Raw genomic sequence first — 20,569 nt, 5'->3', positions numbered from 1 at the left:
CATACGTCATTTATTGCGCTTAATTGGCCAATGAAAATCCAGTAACATGTAGACAGCGACTCCAACTTATTGGGGGCTCCCGCCGGCATGTCCTCATTTCTGTGACGAAATTTGCTATGCAATGCACTAATGATGTTCTACCATTGCCAATTAATAATCTGATTTTCTTACAAATTATATACATGATATGACATATCATTCTATGCAAGCTCGACACAAAACCAGTATCTCCAGGACCAGTCCTATAACCCCACCGTACCCCGTGCATCTATTCGCTGGTAACACACCAACTATAACCCCTCTTTTGCGAGCATGTCTAATTCCGATTAGTAGTGCATCAGACCTCGTTCACCCGCAGCCAGGACCTTCCAGCAAATGACTTACCCGCGATGTCAAGATAAAATGCCACAGCATTGAACCTATTCAATCACCAGAGATCGGTTACCCACTGATAACACATTTAGGGTACCATGTGACTTACTTCTTTCTATTTCCAGTTATCTCTGCAGCAAACCACTTAAGGCGATTTGTCCAATTGATTAAGTCAATATGACTGACGTCAACTAGCGTACCTTTGTAGCAACCCCATTTGCTACTTGCAACGCTCACGAGGCCATCGTTCGGGCCTTCTTCGTTGTCTAGTATCCTGCGTGATTGGCTAAACATCGACCAGGTATTCGGCGATAATACGGCTCCATACGAATAATACCTAGGTTTATATCAGCAAGTTGAACTGGAGAAGCATCTGGTACCGCATTCGTTAGCTTATACTTGACATCATCCACATTCATAACATCAGGGTTGAATGTGTGGGCGAGATATTCCCGGGTGAGTTGCTTGAATGCTCCATTTTCCAACCCTAGGCGGCCAAGTATAAAGTAGAGCTGGGAAAGACGCTCCTCTATTGCTGGTAAGCTGCTGTACCTCAAGATAGATTGGTTGTAACGGACCGCCTAGCCATTCAAGAATATAGTCGGCCACAGCTGAGCCTGGATGAAATTGATTAATCAGATGGTCACGAATATATGATGCAAAAGGTAGCATATATACTGACCTCGGTGGGGCGTAGCTATGGTTGTCAATGAGACGACTTCGAATGTCGTTGGTCGTAGTTTACTGATCATATACCTGGCATCTAGTCCACTTAACGTGAAGTCCCTGGGTTAATTTGAGCTGTATGCAGTCAAAGCTGTGGTAGATATCGTACCCCTGACGAAGATGGTGAGCCTATGATCTCTCAAGTAGGTATTAGAAGAACATACCATGCTATGTCTGCACAGCCGGCTTAATTAGTATATTGGATAAGACGAAGGAACTAGTATGTAAGAGGACTCACGCAATAATATTAACCTTTCTGCCTTCCGCCCTGTTTTCAATTCCTTGCAACAGCTCTTCTGCCCGCTGTTCAATGGAGGCGGACGGAGAAACAGGAGCGGTGATGACTTCCACACCATTAATAGAGTAGGCATCTTTGATCCCTCTCCAGTAATGTATGGCTGGCAAAGCTCGTTTTGCGATTCGAAGTTCGTCAAAACCTAGAAGACCGTGTGCTAATACTATAGGATGCTTTGGTTTCACTGCCTCACATGAAAATAAGGCATTCGTGCAGCGTCTACCAGTCAGAGGTCAAGGGTACGTGGATAGATGCCTTGAGGAGGGGGGTGGATATAATTTCTTTTGAGCACTCACAATATGAATGTCGGATATTAGCATATTCGTCTTTAATAAGATGGCCAAGTCCAGCAAGACGGCGATCCAGCAATCGACTCGTCCGGTCTTGGCTAAAGAAGCTGAATCGACGGGATTGCTGGGGCCGTGACAAATAGAATAAGGATTTTTGAGCTTTCGTATATGAATGGTGGCCCAATAGTTTTGTTGTTTTCATGATTCCTGTCAAATGAAGGTGGTGGTGGTGGTGGCTGATTAGCCTATGATGTGATGAAGTTGCCAGCAGGGAATGAGACGTGGACAACGCTTGTAGTTAAAAGTATTCGGTCAAAACATACAGTTAAATGGAAAGGAGGCTGGTTATTTTGATAAATGTGAAATATTTTATCTTGCTAATTGATGTAGTTAAATAAACAAGCTGAAACTTTCCATGTGATTGATGCTACTAGGTACTTGGAGCAGCGCAAAAGTCAAATCATGTAGTCAGCTGTAAAAGCTATCTATTCCTCTATTCACAGCTACATGCAAATTGCACAAAACCACATCCCTAAATATCTTCATGCCTACCACAAACGATTATGGAATTCCTTGAGTTTTCGACAAACAGCATATGATTACCAGTATATAAAAGCATGAAGACCCCGAACACAGGAAGAAGAATGTCAAGTCTCAACCGAGCCGTTAAACATAGAACAAGTCACTGAGTGTAATTTAAGCTTTCTTAGCTAGCTTCTCTGGGACCTGGGGGTTGACATCTAGGACAGTCTTGATGAGATCTTCGACGACCTTGTTGCCCTTATCTTTCCCGGATTTCTTGATTTCAAGGAGCTGGGCTTCTGCATCTTTGTTTGCGTCACTTTCGGCTTTCTGGTTTCCGCTCGAGTGCTAGAGAGAAACAGAGATAGTGTCAGCATAGTCCGCTCGTCTCTTCGCCTCATCGTCTACCACTCCAGAGACGAGAGTATTTACCTCAGCTTCGAATTTTCGGAATTCCTCTTCCTTTTGTTTCTTGTAGTCTTCAATCTCCTTCTGCGCTTCTGTCTTGGCGTCCTTTATGCGCTTCGTGCGGTCTAAGGGGAGAGGAAGTTAGGGAGCCTATTGCAGATTACGAGATGAGGTATGACGAAGGGTTAACTGACATTCTCTAGCTAGAGGACAAGTTAGTGAGAGTTACATGCAGGGTCGACAGCCATAGTGGAAGACATACCAGTCTGAACTATCTTCTGAGCTTCCCTTTCCGCCTATCCATCTCATGTTAGCTAGTGATGTTTCCGGTGTGTATGGCGGGCAGGCAATCATACATCGAGGAGGGTCTGGATTCCGGCGGAGTTTTGTGCAGCCTACAGCATCCATTGTCAGCTTCCGTTTTTTGGTTCTCAGGAACGTCTACTAGCGAGTTCTCTTACCATGTTGTGTCTCGTCGGTCTGTCTTGCTGGGGTGGAATGGTCCTGGAGTGCCGTCATTATTGATGACGGGGCTCGCCCTTCCCGCTTTAAAACCACCCTCTAACTAGCGCCCGGGCCAACACTAGCTGACAGCCCACGTGACTGCTTCAAGGGTTCCTGGACGAAAAACCCGAGCTGCTGCTGTCTGCAAGTTTACGTCGAGTGCAGTGACGACAGAGCAAGCTCCTTTGCCCCTTCAACGAGCTCCGCCTTAAAGCCTCCAGCTTCCTTTGGGCTCCCTCCACTGTTACGGGGCTCCGGACAAGAAGAGGAACCATGTCTCGAGCTTCGAAGGTCACCCTTGGAGTCACCTCCCTTGTGACCGCGGGCATTGTCTACTTTGTTCATTGGTCACAAGAATCAGAACGATTGGTAAGGAGGACGGAGACTGGTCTCTGCTGTCTTGAAGGCTGAGGAAGCGGCTAATGTTCTCTCCGATAGGCAATGCATGCCGGGGTTGAGCGAGATATGGAGCAGCAGCGAATCAAACGAGAACGACAGGCTGATTTCGAGATGCAGAGACGCCTTGAGGAGGAGTATAAGAAGATTCAAAGCGTCTCAGACAGTGTTCCGCCGCTTAATATAACCGGAAATAAGGGCGCAAACCAGCAGACATAGGATTCTAGTGACATAGATCCTCTCCGGATCACTCCTCCCGGCTACATTGCGAGATACAACAGGATGTGAGAATAAATAACATGCTGGATCTTCTCAGTCCTTCGAGCTGGTCTCTGTTCCACAACGCCCGCTCATCTCACATGGATCGATAACTAGTCGAGTTGACAGGCAAGAGCATTGACTCACTCTCTGCGCTCGTTCCCAACGGACTCGAAGGAACCACACTGGCGCGCGATTGACATAGTTTCCGGCCCTGTGCTATCAACGATCACTCATACCACAATGATATTGGGATACCGACTCCCAACTGATATCTAATCTCCACTTAGACATTGTATTCATAGAATAAGAGATCCAGCCTCTGTCACATTTACGACTGCTGTTCAATGGTCATCCGGCACTGGGTACACATGTATACGTCCCGACTACTCTTTTTCCCCTGGGATATACGACGAGCTTGCTAACGCAGGGAAAAACACTCCGTATGCTCTCTCACATTCAAGTCACGGCTACATATGAGACTCGGTTTTTTCCAACCCTGATTGAGTAACCAAAAAGATATAGTAATACGAGGCGGAGACATCGCTCATACCGTCACAGACAATGGTGGAATGCGCATATCACATACTAAATATTGGTATCTGCTTGATTTAGCTCTAATGTTGAGTGAGCATCAATGAACGTAGCACGCTGTAACCGTAAATCGTCGGCCCACGAGCACGCTCTCTGGGCCAGACAGGGATGGCCGATGAGACGCAGCACATGTAAGAAGAGCCTTTGACGGAGCTGATGATAGTTATAGCGACTTCACTATTATTGACGCAGATCCCTTAGCCTCCTTTTTGCCTGGCACATCGACACGAAGCTCGACGCCCTTACTGGTCGTTTACGCGTTGTCCCGAGGGCCTTTCCCCCGCCACCACTATTATTCCCATTATTGGCTTGCACCTGACACCATTTCATCATCCGCCCGCAAGATCGAAGAAAGTCGACCAGCGTGGACGTGGAAGCAAGAATCACCGACAACACCCTCGACTAGTGACTCTGGGGAAGAGAGAGAACCGGAATCTCGCCTCTACTCTGGTTGTATCGAGTCTCCTTCGGGCTTCTCCACCGGACGGCTAGCTCCCTCGCGAAATGCTGGTAGGCCGAGACCTCAGCTTCGCCCCTGATACGAAGAGCCTTGCCTGATTTTCATGAACGCTCCCGCGTTCCAAGATGCCTGCGTCGAAATTAGAATGTTGTTGTGGGAGGGGTGACTGTGCGTATCTTGAGCATAATTCAGCTGCTCTGGCTGAGTTGGAACGGGATGTGGAAACTGCTGCACGGCTTGGTCAGGTACGCATGCAGGCTGCCTTGTTGGCCCATGTTGGACGAATCATTTTTGGCCACTTACAATATATATCAACCCTACGCTCCTCTGACGTCTGAATATTTAGATATATTGCATCCCTGCTAACATTTCCTCCCGTCTTCGGTTGTATATAGGCCCTACTTGACCGTCATGAATCCTACAAAATCGAAGCTGAGAGCACTCGGGACCGGATGACCGCGGAGATGGAGAAACTGCAAACGAGCAAGAAAGAGACCGAAGCCGAAAATGCGCGGATTGTGGAAGAGAACCGTGGCCTGCTCGACCAGCTGGAAAAGTTGAACCAGCTGCTGATAGAGTCGGATGCGCAGGTTAGAACCTTGACCACTACGTTGCAGAGTACCCAGTTGGAAGTCAGACGATTATCATCTTCCACCAAACGTGTTGAGCAGTTGGAGGAACAACTACTTCAGCTTGAGAACGAGCAGGCCAAGCTGGAGGATACTCTCATCCTGACCCAAGAAAGCGAGAGTGTGGCAATCCAAAGATGGAGGAAAGCTGAGTGTGCGCTCGGGGATCTGCATGATCAAGTAGATCGGATAGAAAGGGAAGCCCGAAAAGAGCGTGAGCGACATGTCGAGCTTATCGGAAGGCTAGAAAGAAGACGCATGGTGGAAAGAGAGCTGGATACGGCTGCCGGCCGGATCAAAGGTGCCGCGGCTACTGCTTCGCTATCGCGGAACGGAACCGGGACGAATGTGGTCTCTCATTTTGTACGGGACATATTGAAGGACAATGCAAGTCTCCAACAATGTGTTACTGAGTTGAAGGAGATGCTTCATAATTCCAATGAGGACGTCAAATATTTACGCGAGCAACTTCTACTTCACCAGCCTCTTGACCCCGTCCCGAGTGAAGAGCATACATACGGCAATCTTGTTTCCCTCAGCGAGGAACTTGATGAAGACAAGCTACCGGATCAAATGCCACAGGAAATTCATGTTCACCATCATTTCCACAATCCAATCTCAACGCCATCGAGAAAGGAAAAATCTACTCCCATACACCGGCGTCAACGGAAAAGACGTCCCGTCTTACCCCCAACTCTCCACGAAAATCCTTCTCGGGCAATCCCAATGTCACAGGCCATGCACAGGCCTACCAACTCAGCATCATCCGTTGCTAGCGCATTTTCCCAGGCTTCATCTTCACTACCAGGAGCAGGGTCTGCCCTGTCCTCAATACCCAGCTCACCGCTTTCCGGGTATAGATCGTCGTCTATCTTTGACCGCCACGATTCGGGCTTTGAATCGTCGCGTCCCACTAGTCCAGAGAGCGTAATATTTTCGCCTCCCCGATACAACAAACAGAGCCATCGTCCGCGACTTTCAGATGCCTCTTTCCGCTCTATTAATGAAAATGATGAGCTAGATAAGGCTGAATCGTCTCTGCTCTCAGTTGAAGGGCTAGCTGGTACACGGCCTGACAACGATGTGAACCAACCGGTCGAGTGCAATGGAGCAGAAAACAGTACTGTTGAGAAAGGACATAACCCGCAACAAGAGCTTGACGGCGAAGGCATTGGCTCGTCGAGGTGCAATGATTCATCTAGTGGACCCGGTGATGAAGTGACGCGCGACCTTAACTCATCTATTCATCCGCTTGGTGATGCTCTGGAATTCAATAACAGTACCCCGATTCAGTCACCCAAAATTTCTTGTCAACTTCATCGTTCTAATTCCCATGAGAGTCTTTTGTCCGTCTCTGGCATGGATTTACATACGACAAGCAAACACCCCGCTTTAGCCTTACGAGGCAATCCAAGTTTCTTCCCAAGACCTCCAAAGCGCGTCTCGAATACCAGCATCATGTTGCCATCTCCCTCGCCAATAATATCAAAGACAAATGCGATTGTACCCAAAGCATCTTTGACTGGGGAGCAAACGTCGGTTTCTTTACTTTCTTCTGTGGTATCCTCTAATACGAGAGGAAATCTCCGTGCTGTATCTGACAGTGCCTCCCAAATCCACAGCGATGCGGCTTCCACCATTTCGGCATCGTCAGAGTCTACCGTACCCTCAAAGACCGGAGCATCTGCTCGAACTATTGGCATTAGAAAGCGCATGGGCAGCTGGGTTCGAGAAAAGTGGTCCACAAACACGGTGGATGAACCAGGCAGCACCGCTTCTTCACTGACAGTAGGGTCCTTGGTGCCAAGACCGCCAGGCGTTAACCAGAACGGCCCTATACTTGGCCTACGCCCTCCTCCCCCCGCGCCAGTGTCACTTCATCCAGAAAACCTCAATCACGACCTGCTACAGGAATCCTTACTCGAGGAGTAGGAGACACTACATTTTCTCTTCTTTCAATATCCTCTTGTCTCATATATCCTGTTTAATAATTTCCCATTTATACATACGTCACACATCTTCCCCTGCTTTTCCAGCCGGATTCATTTGCTTTCAGTCATTTGTTTTCATTCCATCTCTGATCACATACTGCTCGTTATAGACATTTTCCTTTGTTGCATCATGATACCCTGGAGTCCTCTCGTTTCGGTCAGTCGTTTGATATCTTGAACCTTGTTTTATAAATTGTACGGTGAATGGGCGCTAAGGTCTGTTTTGAGGATGTACACATAGCTCTGTAGAACAGACGCGTTTGTCTTGATATTCACGATAATATATTCTACTGGCATTACTGCCTCTTGCTCCTATCCCCCTCGACGTACTCTGTCCTTACTTAGATGAAGTCAAACCAAACGAGAAAAACAAAGCGTGCTTAGTAATAACCTTATTTAGACGCTGTCTGCCTGGCCCCTGCGTCACCACCCAAAGTGGGGCTCTTGCGCAGAAAGAAACGTCGAAGTCTTTCCTTTTGCCAGAGCTGTGAGCAACCTCGACCCCTGAGCATTTCCGACTACAGTTCACTACCGATACCCAAAGCACAATATTTTCCTATGAATAAACGCCTCTCAAAGGGGTTTACGGTCACTGCATACTAGCTTCGGTGTTGAATAGGACCGCGATTTGGCCTATGACGTAGTTACTCGGAGTCAAATTTTTTCGCCCATATACCAGCTGTTGCCCCTTGGCTCGCCCTCACAATAACACACAATCCGTGCGCACGATCCACGCGTGTAAACCCATTGGATATATCCAACAGTATTATAGATACCATCAGCAATGCTATCAAAGGATACAGAAGAGGAATGCCTTGTCCAGGACGCCGGCGGAGACGCCGCTGACCACCAACAGGCGCAATCCACAAACGACAAATTCTTCAGGTATTTCCAGGAGGAAGTGACTAGTACGTCAAACTAGACGCCATTGATTTCTTGGTATTTGCCCATCAGTGAACTAAACTTTCTATTTGTACAGAGGTAGAAGAAAGAATTACCAAGCTTCACACCACGCCTGCAGCAGGGGGTGAACAAGCCAGTGCTGCTGATTATTGTTTGGCGGACATTTCACGGTTGTCAGATGAAGTCAAAGATGCATCCACTTATATACCCAGTTACGATCAGCGGGCATACGCCTCGGTATGTTACTAGGAACCAACCCGTTAATACAAATATCTTCATCGTGTGAGAGCTAATACTCAGGATGTATTCACGGTGTAACAGGCTATAAAGGCGCTTCAGGAGAAATTCGCTGATGCAAAGGAGGCAATTGCTCCGCGCAAACGATTCGCGTTCAAGCGGTCTCGCCAACCCACTCCTGTCCAGAACACAACTGACGAAGTGATGCAAGATACCCCCGAAACGCCTCAAACAACGGCTCTGAACCCAAGTCCGGAACCAACTACACGCGTTGCCTTGGTCAGTCACGAAAAGGTTACTGACAATATGGAACCTAAACCATTGACGGCAGTGGACGAAGGAAAGAAAGAAACACAACAGGGGGAGCAAACAGTAAAGGAACAGGAGCAGCAGCAGGAGGAGAAAGAGCAGCTCCAACCACAACGATCTGAATCACAACTGCCAGCTGCACAAGTGATATCATTCAGCGATATCGAAAACTCACATGCCACCTTACCTGGCTCGGCCCCTCTGCGGAACGCATCCCTCTCGGTAAGCAGTGTCCAGAAATCTGTCATCGATATGTCGTCGATCCCCGAGCTGGGCCGATCGTTTTCCACCTGTATATTCCGCGACTCTTGTGATAGTCTAGCAATATTTGGCAAGGTCGACGGGCCAGCGTTCATTAGCGACGTTATTGACTCGGTGGTGGTGGTCACATGCCATCAATTCCGAATGCACGATTGCAATAACGTAGTTGTTTACTTGAGCTGTACCACAAACCCGATTATAGAGGGATGTGTGGATATCAAGTTTAGTCCGCTCCCAGAAGCGTTCGTGAGTACTTCCGGCTCGGTGCGTTATGCTTTTCCTCTACATTCTACTTTCTGCTTCCTATTTATGTTGGGTTGGGTGTATGTTTTGGTTGGTTATGTGTGCTAATGGCGATAGTCTGCCCAGAACGGAAAGCAAGCGGATAAATGGTCTCTTGTAGAAGATTTCAATTGGTTGAAGCCCGAGCCTAGTCCGAACTGGAGCGTGTTGGAGGATGAGGATACGGTTGAGGACCATGTGTGGGGCCGTATACTGGGGGATAAGCGCGGAATGAAGCTGACAGAGATCCTGGAGAAGACGGGCGTGACTAGTCTTGCTAATTAGGCTGGCTCTGGATCATCATGTCTTGTAGATTATGCATTGAAAGGTGTTATAGCAGGGAGGCAAGGGGCGGTCAAGGCATAGACTTGGTATGGGTTTTTTGTTGAAAGCTGTGAAAGCAAGGTCTATTATTATTAATTAATGAATACATGCATAATGAAGTAAGGAATTGAGATATGAAAAGAAAAAGAAAGAATCATTTCTGTGACGATGTCGATGGTCGTAAGTCAACAGTCTCAAAATCTAGACCTTTTGCTTCAAACACATGTCCTGGCCGCAGGGCGTCGGTATATATATTTGTCTCGTCGTGGGGGTGGAACAAGCCAGGTCGAGTACAGTTCAACACTGATTTCAGGCCCGGGGGGTCCGTCAATCGAAAAACACCCCAGCTCGGCTCGTGGCTGGGTGCACAGACAATGGCGATACTCTCTGACAGCATTACTTGATAGCCGGACTGGGTATGCAGGTCTCTTGAGCTCATGAAACAAGTTTGTGTCGGGTGAGTGTGGATCCAGCCTAAAACCATGAGATCTTCTGCCTCGCAGTACTCGAATATAGCAGCCTCATTGAGCATTTCGCATGTATCTGGGGTAGATTCTTGCTCTGGGATAATAAGCCGCGAAATAAAAAATGCGTTTGATATGAGGGTGCCCGCTAGGATGCCGCATGTCTCTAGGTTAGCGGCAGTGTTGGGGGCGGCGAGGGAGAGGAATTGGGTACGTAGATCAGGAGAGATGAAGATTGTGCGGAGAGGAGTACCATTTTCGAGGTAGGAGGATGGCTTGAAGGTGAATGTTGAGGGGTGGAGGATGTCCTTCTCTGTGTCTGGGGTAGGAGGTTGCTTGGAAGGTAGCTTTGGAGGAGAAGAGAGAAGGGTGCGGGTGTTGGAGCGTGAGTGGGTAGGGGTGTGTGAGGGCGAAGGAGTCACTGAGCCTGCCCTAGGAGGTAAGGGAGGCACTTTGCTTGGTAGTGGGGGAAGAAGAGAGGTAGTTGACGCAGCGGTGGAGGAGGAGGTGATGTCTGGGTCGGGTATCTTAGCGGGTATGGTTGGTGTCTTTCCTGGGACTGGTGGTGCCTGTTCGATCTTTGGGGGCCGGATAGGAGAGTGGGAGCCGGTATGATGGTGTTGGCAGCTCTGTCTTGGGATAGAAGGGTATCTGTATCCGGAGAGATGCTGCTCTATAGGCATGAGAGTGGGCGATCTCGAGGTAGGAGAGGAAGAAGAAGTAGTATTAGACTTTGATAGGCCGCTGCTAAGCATGGATCTAACCTCCTGCAGTCTCCTTGCGAGTACATCTCCTTCCATCTTGGCAGTATTGGTAGTGTTGGCGGTGTTGGCGGTACTAACACTGGCCTCCGAGCTGGCGTATGACGGCCGCCTGGCATCTCCACGCGCAAAGGCCCTGCGCCTGAACTCGCTCTGGGCCAGTCTGACGGCAAAGTCTCTGTTTTCAGCAGCCTGCAGTGCCTCTGGTCGGCCTGCCAGCGCTGGGTCTTGCACTGTGGTTGCGCTTTGAATGGTAGCATCTAGATCGGAGAAGGTGGTTGCGGTGTGATCCTCCATTGTAGATGCAGTGGTAGTGGCCGCAGCATGGTTCTCAGCTTGACTGCGCTGCTGGAGCTCCTGGTACCGGTCGTGTAGCCTGCGGATCCGAGGTTTGAGTATCTCCAGCTTGTTGAGTGAAGCCTGGACTTCCTTCTTTGCGGCGGCCAGCCCTTGTTTGTTCTTTGGGTCTCGGGCGTCGGGGTGGGCAGTGAGGTTGATGAGGACGAGCTGGGCATGTCTGAAGAGAAGGAGGTAGGCCTGCTGGTCGTTGCCTTCTTGTTCGTATATTCGAGCCTGTTGTAAACAATGTCAGAGGCGGTGGCAGGTGGAATAGGTTGATGACGCGAGGGGGCGGGAGGAGGGCTGCCTACCTCTTTGACAAGCAAGCCGGCGGAGCGAAGCCAGTAGCGAAGAGGCACCTGGGGATCGAACTCGTACTGACCGGCCTGCCGAGCTATCTGCTCGACGGTCAGAGGCGGCAGCATGGCGACTGTCTCTGGCTCTGGGTCTGCTCTTCTCTGTTACTTCTAACTTCTTGTCACTGTCTGGCGGAGGTGGAGATGGTGGTTTGAGGCTGTGGGGGGGATCGTTAGCAGGCGGGCTCTTAAGTCAGGGCGAAGTAAGCTGTAGGGAGCGCAGAAGGGCAGCAAGAAGAAGGAAGCCATGCCGTCCTGAGCATCAACCTGTCTTCGTCTTCCATCCTGCGTCTTGTCTTCTATCGTCTTTCCTTGTCGTCTTCTTCGTCTTCTTCGTCTTCTTCGTCTTCGTCTTCTTCTTCTTCTTCGTCTTTTTTTCTTTGAAGTCGTTCGAAGGTTGGCTTAAAGCGGCAAGCAGATCATTACATAAGCCTTAACGCAGCATGTCAAGACTACCAAAAAGGGAAAGGACGGAGACGACGTCGAATTTGATATAAGAAAGTTGGCGACGGCGAGGATGACCGTGAAGGACAGAGACGGCGAGAAGAAGAGGAGAGAAGAGAAGAGACGAACGGCGGTGCTGTATATTTACTGTGTGTACTTCCGTACTGGCCCTGCTGCTCCTGCGATGTCTGCTGTTCTCTCTTCGCTTGCGGTGCAGCAGAGCCAATAAAATAATACTGGATGGACAAGGTGCAGTCCGACTGGTGGTAACTTTCTAACCGGCCAGTTGAACTTACCAGCGAAAGGAAGACTAAGAAAAAGCAATGACGAAAGAAGAAAAGAAGAGGGAGAAAAAAAAAAGGCAGAATAAGCAAAAAACGCAGCGACGTGAGTGGCGAGACGAGTCGATGATGACGAGAAAAAAAGACGGAGAGAGCAGCAGAGAGGAAGACCAAGACGCAGACGAAAGGGCTAACTAGTTAACTTGGACTCAGATCATGGTTTTATCAGGAGGAGGGAAGGGACCAGCGGATGAACCGGATGAAAGCATGAAAGGAGTTGGCTGGGAGCTAGCAGAGTAGCTGGTCAGCCAGTCAGCCCGCCGTCGACTATGGAGTGCCGCAGTTAGTTGCATATCTGGGGCAAGCAGACGCAGCACCGCGGCCCTGGCCGTCCTCGCCGTCCTGGCTGCCCCCCGTCGTGAGTTATTCGGGGACGGGGGTTTGCTACTGGTCAATGGACGGCAGCAGGTGGCCCTTTTGGGAGTTGATATACGGAGTACTCGATTGTAGGAGGAGACGCAAAGGACGCTGACGGGGGCTATATATACATGGTAGAGAAATCCTCCGTAACCAAGAGAGAGCAACAGAGGAGTTAGTAGTAGTCAGAGAAGAGAAGAAGAAGCAGCAGATAGTACTCCGTAAGAGCAACTAACAGCAAGAGTATAGAGAGAGAGAGAGAGAGTCTCCTGTGTTACTACTTGGCGTCTCCTGGCCCTCTGCGCTGCTGCCCGTCCTTGACTCCCCTGTCTATCTTCCGCCTCTCTGCTCTCTGACTGACTGACTGACTGTCTGGCTGCCTGTCTGTCTGTCTGCTGGTAGTCAGTAAGTTATTTCTGCAGGAAGAAGAAAAGAAACGAAGCCCGCTCCATGGGCCATCCCATCTGCCCCCCGAACCCCCCCAAGACCCAGCGAAAATCCGCCTTAAGTTTAGTTTAGGCCCAGACAAGACACAAGACACACCAAAAGAATCTCGCTTTCTCTTCCTCCTCCTCCTGCTCTCTGCATCTACTCTTCCTCTCTTCTCCCTGCTTTGCTACACCTCTACCTCCTCCTCCTCCTCCTCTCCCTTGCGTGCTTGCTCTGCCTGTCTGCGTCTACTGCCCACGGTGGATGCATCCCTCACGGCCATAGGTTGCGCCTGAGGCTGCTCCTCCGTCTCGCCGTCTTGACTAGTTATCTAACTTGCAGGAAATCCCATGGCGGCTGCTGCTGCCCAGCACCGCGGACGAGATCGAGATACCAGCACCACCACGACTGCGGCTCCTCCTGCTACTTCTTCTACTACTTCTTCTACTACTTCTGCTGCTGCTGCTGCTGCTACTGCAACTAACACTACAGCCATGGCCGCAGCTGCAGCAGACAGGTCCAAGGACAGGGACAGAGGAGACGTGGGCGAGGCCGTTTCTTCAGAGACCGCGTCCAGTGCCACCACACCTGCTCCCGCTCCCGCTCCCTACAGCACTCGCTCGCGAAACAGGCCCCGTATCAACTATGCCGAAGACACAGAGCTGGATGCTGAGCTCGAGCAGCCACCGGCCCCGGTCTCTGCTTCTGCGTCGGCCGGTGCTGGTGCTGGTGCTACTTCCAACTCCACGGCCAAGGGCACCCCGGGCCGCAAGCCAAAGGACAGGGACGCCGCGGCCCAGACGACTTCTTCCTCCTCCAGCAACACACGTATCGCCTCGCCGGCCTCCAACAGCGAGAGACCGCCCGGCATGAGCACGCGCAGAGCTGCCGCCGCCGCAGCTAGCAATGGGACTGCCGCAGCCAGAGACAAAAACTCCGATAGCCATGGCCATGCGGCCGCCGCCAGCACCGCCAGCACCACCACGACCACCACGACCACCGCCTCTACTTCGGCCATTCCTGGCACATCGACTTTCTCCGCGAACCCAAACACCGTTGTCGTCTCGTCGAAGAAGCGGAAGCAGCCCGGATCCAGCACCACCGTGCAGAATGTCGTCCCGGCCAACGGGGGCGGACACCCCAACAAGCGCTTCATTGCCGCTGGTTCGCGCAATTCAGAAGAGGCCGTCACCACTTCTATGATGACCTTTCGCTCCTCTCGAGCCATGCTCAGAAACGGCAAGCTAAAGGCAGACGACGGCACCCTCCTCGCCCCAAATGGTAACGTCTATTACGTTTATTTTATTTTAATTTTTTTTTTTTTCCCCTCGCATTTATATATATATTATATATTATCTTTTTCATGCATGTACTAACGCAGACATAGACCACGTATATTTGATATGTGAGCCCCCAGGAGAGCCGTACTACCTCGCGCGGATCATGGAGTTTCTCCCATCAAAGGACAACCCATCAGGCCCCATTGAGAGTGTCCGCGTAAACTGGTACTACCGGCCGCGTGACATCCAGCGCAAGACCAACGACCTCCGAGTCGTCTTTGCCTCCATGCACTCAGACGCCTGTCCACTCACGTCGCTACGCGGCAAATGTACCATCAAGCACCGCACCGAAATCGCAAACTGGGACCAGTACATGAAGGCAAAGGACTGCTTCTGGTTCGAGCGCATGTACGACCGCTACATCCACCGGTACTATGATGTTATTCCCACCAGCCATGTCATCAATGTGCCCCAGCATGTCAAGCAGGTTCTCGACGAGCGATGGAAGTACGTCTTGGTCGAGATTGGCCGCAGAAAGGAGCTTACCAGTGCAGTCAAGACATGCAAAAAGTGCCAACAATACGCTGCAAAGTAGGTCTCTCTTCTTCCATATACCATTGTATTATGTATACTAACGTGTGTAGTAATGATTCGGTGGACTGCGCGGTGTGCCATAACACATACCACATGCTGTGTGTCCGGCCTGTGTTGCAGAAGAAGCCAGCCAGAGGATTCGCTTGGGCGTGTGGCCCGTGCAGCAGAGCTCAGGAAAAGAAGCTCGAGGCCAGGAACACGCCCATGGTGGGCGAGTCGCGCACAAACAATGACACAGAGCCCGAGTTAGTCGAAGAGGAAGAAGAGGAGCAGCCCGCTGCCGATGCAGACACAGCAGCTGCGACCCAGCGGAGCAGCCCGGCAAATGAGCAGCAGCAGCAACAACAACAACAGCAGCAACAACAACAACAGCAGCAACATGCGCTCAAGCCGGCGACAGCAGAGCAGATCTCCCAGGCCAAACTATGGCAGTTTCGCTATCTGGGCATCCATTGCCGCGTGGAGGATGCGCTTGACTACGACGATCGCATTTACCCCCGTGCCAGTTCTCGGTTGGGCAGCCGACATCAGGCCAACGTCGTGCCTTGGTATGGCCACCCGGTTGAGTACTTCAAACCCGCGGAGACAAAGAGAAAGTACGTCCGGTCGGGGCCCAAGAAGGAGGTCAAGTTGTCCAAGGAAGCCCTGGCCGCACAGGAGGCAGACCGTGCCGAGCGGGCGTCGCGCCCAAAGTGGGTACAGGAGGTGCCCCCTGGTTATATCGCCCGTGGCGAGGACGAGCCCATCACCGTGGACGGGAAGAAGTTTCATACAGCCGAACTCCAGTTTAAGATGCCAGATGCTTCACAGCTGTCGTCCGCCAGGGGAGAAGATGATGCGCCAGGCTCACATCTCTCCGTCGAAGAGAGGGAAAAATTCATCGACGAATATATGGACAAGGCCAAGGAAGTGGCCACTTCTAAAGGGATCCCGGACTACTCCACAAACTACCTCGACAAAGCCCTGGCACTGCTGTACGAAGAGAACTTTAATGTCGAGCCTGCTCTTGCCCGGCTCAAAGCACTGCATAGATACAACGACCTGAAGGAGCCATACCTCAAACCCGAAGAGGTCAAGCTGTTCGAGGCTGGAGTAGCCAAGTACGGCTCTGAGCTGCGGAGTATCACCAAACATGTCGGCACCGTCAAGCACCGTCACATCGTGCGGTTCTACTATATGTGGAAGAAGACCCCCAAGGGACGCCAGATCTGGGGCAACTACGAGGACAGAAAGGGTAAGAAACTTGCCAAGAAGGCTGACAGTGCCGCAAAGCTGCTAGACGATGTTGCCGACGACTACGACGACTCTGCGTTCGACAATGACAAGGCCATGGAGAAACGCAGAGGGTTCACCTGTAAATTCTGCAATACCCGTTCTTCTAAGCGCTGGAGACGAGCTCCCGCCGTTCCACCTGGCTTTACCGTGCCGGCCGAACAGTCTGGGAAGCGCGAAAAGGGCAACCGGCTGACCGTCTCCCTCTGTCAGCGTTGCGCCGTTCTTTGGCGAAAGTATGGAATTCATTGGGAAGACCCTGATGAGATCGCGAAGCGCATCTCGCAGGGTGGGAATAAGTCGTGGCGTCGAAAGTATGATGAGGGATTATTGTCTCAGCTCCTTACCACCTCCGAGTCGGATGTGAGGATCAACCAGACCACCGCCACTATAGCAGCTTCGATCGGAGTACACGTTACTACAGAAGTGGTCAAGGAAACCGCAAGCAATCCACCCGAACCCCAACAACAACAAAACCAACATCATCAACATCAGCAGCCAGCCAAGAAGAAGACCAAGACAGCTGATAAAGATGCAAACGCTGCCAACGCCGTCATGGCTGATGCCCCTCCGCCTGCTCCTCCGCCGCCCCAACAACAGCAGCAGCAGCAGCAAACGTCATCCAGGAAGAGGGCAGCTGAGAAGGCTGTGCAGGAAGCTCCTCCGCCACTGGCACCAGAACCACCTCGACCCAAAGTCCTGCCCTGTGCTGTGTGCAAAAAGATGGATCCCATGGGCGACCAGCATCTATCCTGCCGAGACTGCCGCCTCACCGTCCACAGGGACTGCTATGGAATCGATGCTTCTCGCCCAGCAGCAAAATGGATATGCGACATGTGCTCCAATGACCGGAACCCGACTGTTTCCACATCATACGAATGCGTTATCTGTCCCGTCACCGAGACGGAGCACGAACTCATGGAACCGCCCAAAACAACTCACAAGAAAAAATCCGAACGAGAACGTGAAAAGGAGCGCCTGGAGCGCGAGATGGTCAACGAAGCTATCAAGCTCTATCGCCAACGTCAAGAAGCAGCAGGTAAACCAGTGGGACCCCGAGAACCTCTTAAGCGCACCGCAGGTAACAATTGGGTACATGTCACCTGCGCCATATGGTTTCCCGAAATCAAATTCGGCAGTGCCAAAGACCTTGAGCCCGCAGAGGGTATTGAGTCGATACCGCAGGAAAGCTTCAAGGACCGATGCAAGATATGCAAAACGGAAAATGGCGCTTGTGTCTCGTGTCGGGCTTCAACGTGTAACGCGCGGTTTCATGTTGGATGTGCTCATCAGGCAGGATATAACATGGGGTTCGACATCACACCGGTGAAGAGTAGTAGGAAAGACGTTGTTTCAACTGCGACCATGGGCGAAGAAACGGGTGTTGTTGCACCAGCGATATGGTGTCCGCACCATAATGTGCAGACCATAGTTCATGAGATGGGTGAATCGAAGGGTTCGACGGAAGGGAATGCCCTGCAAATATATGCTAGGACGTTCAAGCAGGCTGATCTTACGCTTACGGGGACAGCGAGGAAGGCGGCATATGTCCAGCACTCCTCGCCATCTGCTGCTGGTAAGCGTGCGGCTGCGGCTGCGATGACGAACGGTGTGGGACCAAGTACAGCGACGACGGCGAGTCCAGGACAGGGGCAACACCAGCATGATGAAGTTAATGGTACAGGGGACGTCGAGCAGGGCAGTACCGGGCAGGGGAAGGACGACATTCCGAAGAAATGCTTCAGATGCCAGTCTGTTGCTAGCCCGAAGTGGTGGCGCCGCGCGCAACCGCATCAACCACCGCATCAACAGCAGCCCGTCAATGGTCTAGGACCACTGGATCTGATCAGATGGCCTTCCTCGATGCACCACACCAATGATACAAATGGCGATATACCCGAGCGCATCGTGTACGAGTGTCATAAATGCCATCTCAAGAAACACCACACTCCACCTACCCTCACGCCTGTGCTTGCACCACTGCCACCAGTCTCTTATGGCCCGCCTGACCGTGATCGTGAAATGGGCCAAGCTCGTCTCCCTGAGCTTCATAGGAATGGCTATGCTTCTTCTCCTCACGCTCAACCTGTTCAAGCGCATGGCCCTAGCCATGTTCCCCCTCTTGCGCCCCTGACGCACCCCCACGGAGCTCCTGAATGGCGACCTGGACCTGGACCTGCTCCTGCTCCAGGGCCGGAATATGAACAGCGACCACCGGCAGAATATTTACATCGTAAAGGAATATCCCCTGCTCCTAATGGTGTGCAGCTTGGTCCTCCTCCACCCCCACCACCTCCATTCCATCAGGGCCCTCCTCCCCCGCCACATGCTCAGGGTAGAATGAACGGGTATCCTCCCCCTCCGCCCCCAGCCTTACCACATCCTCATCCACATCACCAACAACATCCGCATCCGCACCCGCACCCGCATCATCAGCATCAACACCATCAGCATCCGCACCATCAACACGCACATCATCCACCGCCCTTCGCGAATGGTGGTCCTCCGCCTCCTCCACCATCCCTTCCACCGCCACACCAATACCCCTATGGGCCAATTGCGCCCCACCCATCCGGCGCAAACACACCATACCCTGGCCCGGGTCCAGGCCCGTCTACACCTGGCACAGGCCCAGGCCCCGCTCCTGGCCCTGGCCCCATGCACTTCTCCCCGCCACCACCTCCTTCACGCACACCCCTTCCGGGCTCTCATCCACCCCGAATGTTCCCTATCGACAGGCCCGTTCAACCAAAACCAAATCTCTCTTCTCCCTCCGCCGCACGAAGAAGTTTGGACCCCCACCAGCCGCAACCACCTCAGTCTCAGAGTCAAGCTGACCCCTCGCCCACGGCAGGCCCGACTGCTACTCCATCACGACCACGATCAGAGAGTATGGGTCGTCAAGGTTCCATGGGCAGTATGCAACCGCAATCAGCGCCGACATCTGGTTCAGCAGCAAGTGCGAGTCCATCATTGAAAAACTTACTTCTTTAATTTACCTCCTCCCCCCAGCCCCGTTTTCATTTGATTTTCCTTTTCCTCTTTATCATGTCTAGCTCCAGGTGTTCACGTTTATGCATTTTCCATTTACCTGCTGTTCTCGTTCTAACATTTTATCATTATCATACCATATCATACCATTCATCCTATTGCTTTACCTTGACTTTCTCACTTGCTTGACAGAGCAAACGTCCCAGGCGGCCATCTCATGTATCCTATTTCTCTCCTTCCTTCCTCCATTCCATTTATCTACATTACCACCTTCGACTCCCATGTGATACCACAAAAACGGCCTTCCCAACATTCATGCCCCTTATTACCCCTACTATGTAATTCATTTATTCTGATCGACTTGCCTGCTTTGTTCCCTCTCATTGCTTCTATTGACTGAGTTACCGGTTAGAGTTATTGCCGTGATACTAATAGGTGACTTGCTAGCTCTGACTATGGCTATGGCGAAACTGGATAATGGGCTATCATGGGGTTTCTTTTGCTGAAAAGGAAAAAATATTGATAGAATTATTTGATTATATTTTACTCTCTTTTATTCTACTCTTAGAAACTTGTTGATCAACTCCGAGCGAGTTCAGAGGGATTGGGAAACAGATATGAAGGATTGGAGTCGCCTTTCTTGCCTTGCTTTTCTTTTTTACTCTCTCTCTCTCTCTCTTTTACATGCTGACTAAAAAAGGGAACGTGATCTGTACCCAACAAAAGAATATAATATATTTACTTGACAGATGTAATTGAAGGTTATTGATGCCCATGGTGTGGCTTCATGTGGACGTCCGCCGTTTGACTCAAAGCTAGTGCAGAAACTCCGGCTTGGCATCGCGAGCTTACTTCAACCTCCAGCTCCGGGCATAGATAAACCGTGCCTGGACCAACAGCGCTATTGCTCTAACATCCCCATCCTCCGCACCCGGCACAGCTATCAAATAAGTCGGCAAGTCGCCAGGGAATCAATTTCTAGTTATCGGAGAATTTGTCAGCTAACGCACATCGAGTTATATAGCTCGCCAAGCAACGACGAAACAGTTGCTGCCTGCATAACATTGCGTACCTTTTTACGAGCCGACATCCCTCCTCACCCACACTTTTATACATGCGATCACATACCAAGCCTAGCTATAAGCTATACTGAAGGTCCGAATCACCACTGTTATAGACG

The 20,569-nt window shown here is 51.0% G+C and overlaps 8 protein-coding genes across 8 annotated transcripts; 5 read left to right on the top strand and 3 right to left on the bottom strand.

Annotated features, from left to right (window-relative positions):
* Positions 1 to 477: 477 nt before the first annotated feature.
* TRV_03645 (uncharacterized protein) lies at positions 478 to 1,885 on the bottom strand (the record flags this gene model as incomplete). Its single annotated transcript, XM_003022196.1, has 5 exons — positions 478 to 638; positions 701 to 901; positions 1,055 to 1,158; positions 1,337 to 1,535; positions 1,690 to 1,885. The coding sequence occupies 5 exons, from the start codon at positions 1,883 to 1,885 to the stop codon at positions 478 to 480; spliced, it is 861 nt and encodes a 286-aa protein (XP_003022242.1).
* Positions 1,886 to 2,379: 494 nt separating this feature from the next.
* On the bottom strand, positions 2,380 to 3,132 carry TRV_03644 (uncharacterized protein; the record flags this gene model as incomplete). Its single annotated transcript, XM_003022195.1, has 4 exons — positions 2,380 to 2,553; positions 2,638 to 2,738; positions 2,843 to 2,884; positions 3,075 to 3,132. The coding sequence occupies 4 exons, from the start codon at positions 3,130 to 3,132 to the stop codon at positions 2,380 to 2,382; spliced, it is 375 nt and encodes a 124-aa protein (XP_003022241.1).
* A 426-nt stretch (positions 3,133 to 3,558) lies between these two features.
* On the top strand, positions 3,559 to 3,732 carry TRV_03643 (uncharacterized protein; the record flags this gene model as incomplete). Its single annotated transcript, XM_003022194.1, has 1 exon — positions 3,559 to 3,732. One exon carries the CDS (start codon positions 3,559 to 3,561, stop codon positions 3,730 to 3,732), a length of 174 nt encoding a protein of 57 aa, XP_003022240.1.
* Positions 3,733 to 4,950: 1,218 nt separating this feature from the next.
* Positions 4,951 to 7,386, top strand: TRV_03642 (uncharacterized protein; the record flags this gene model as incomplete). The annotated part of the gene is made up of 2 exons (XM_003022193.1): positions 4,951 to 5,070; positions 5,221 to 7,386. 2 exons carry the CDS (start codon positions 4,951 to 4,953, stop codon positions 7,384 to 7,386), a joined length of 2,286 nt encoding a protein of 761 aa, XP_003022239.1.
* An 843-nt stretch (positions 7,387 to 8,229) lies between these two features.
* Positions 8,230 to 9,722, top strand: TRV_03641 (tubulin-specific chaperone c, putative; the record flags this gene model as incomplete). Its single annotated transcript, XM_003022192.1, has 4 exons — positions 8,230 to 8,353; positions 8,425 to 8,585; positions 8,670 to 9,401; positions 9,516 to 9,722. The coding sequence occupies 4 exons, from the start codon at positions 8,230 to 8,232 to the stop codon at positions 9,720 to 9,722; spliced, it is 1,224 nt and encodes a 407-aa protein (XP_003022238.1).
* A 193-nt stretch (positions 9,723 to 9,915) lies between these two features.
* TRV_03640 (endosome-associated ubiquitin isopeptidase (AmsH), putative) lies at positions 9,916 to 11,750 on the bottom strand (the record flags this gene model as incomplete). Its single annotated transcript, XM_003022191.1, has 2 exons — positions 9,916 to 11,559; positions 11,637 to 11,750. The coding sequence occupies 2 exons, from the start codon at positions 11,748 to 11,750 to the stop codon at positions 9,916 to 9,918; spliced, it is 1,758 nt and encodes a 585-aa protein (XP_003022237.1).
* Positions 11,751 to 13,602: 1,852 nt separating this feature from the next.
* TRV_03639 (uncharacterized protein) lies at positions 13,603 to 14,628 on the top strand (the record flags this gene model as incomplete). The annotated part of the gene is made up of 1 exon (XM_003022190.1): positions 13,603 to 14,628. One exon carries the CDS (start codon positions 13,603 to 13,605, stop codon positions 14,626 to 14,628), a length of 1,026 nt encoding a protein of 341 aa, XP_003022236.1.
* A 67-nt stretch (positions 14,629 to 14,695) lies between these two features.
* On the top strand, positions 14,696 to 19,392 carry TRV_03638 (PHD finger and BAH domain protein (Snt2), putative; the record flags this gene model as incomplete). The annotated part of the gene is made up of 2 exons (XM_003022189.1): positions 14,696 to 15,123; positions 15,291 to 19,392. 2 exons carry the CDS (start codon positions 14,696 to 14,698, stop codon positions 19,390 to 19,392), a joined length of 4,530 nt encoding a protein of 1,509 aa, XP_003022235.1.
* Positions 19,393 to 20,569: the final 1,177 nt, after the last annotated feature.

The sequence above is a fragment of the Trichophyton verrucosum genome, assembly GCF_000151505.1.
Source record: "Trichophyton verrucosum HKI 0517 chromosome Unknown contig00298_1.f1.exp, whole genome shotgun sequence".
NCBI classification, from domain to species: Eukaryota; Fungi; Ascomycota; class Eurotiomycetes; order Onygenales; family Arthrodermataceae; genus Trichophyton; species Trichophyton verrucosum.
This window is presented reverse-complemented; position numbering and strand designations above follow the sequence as displayed.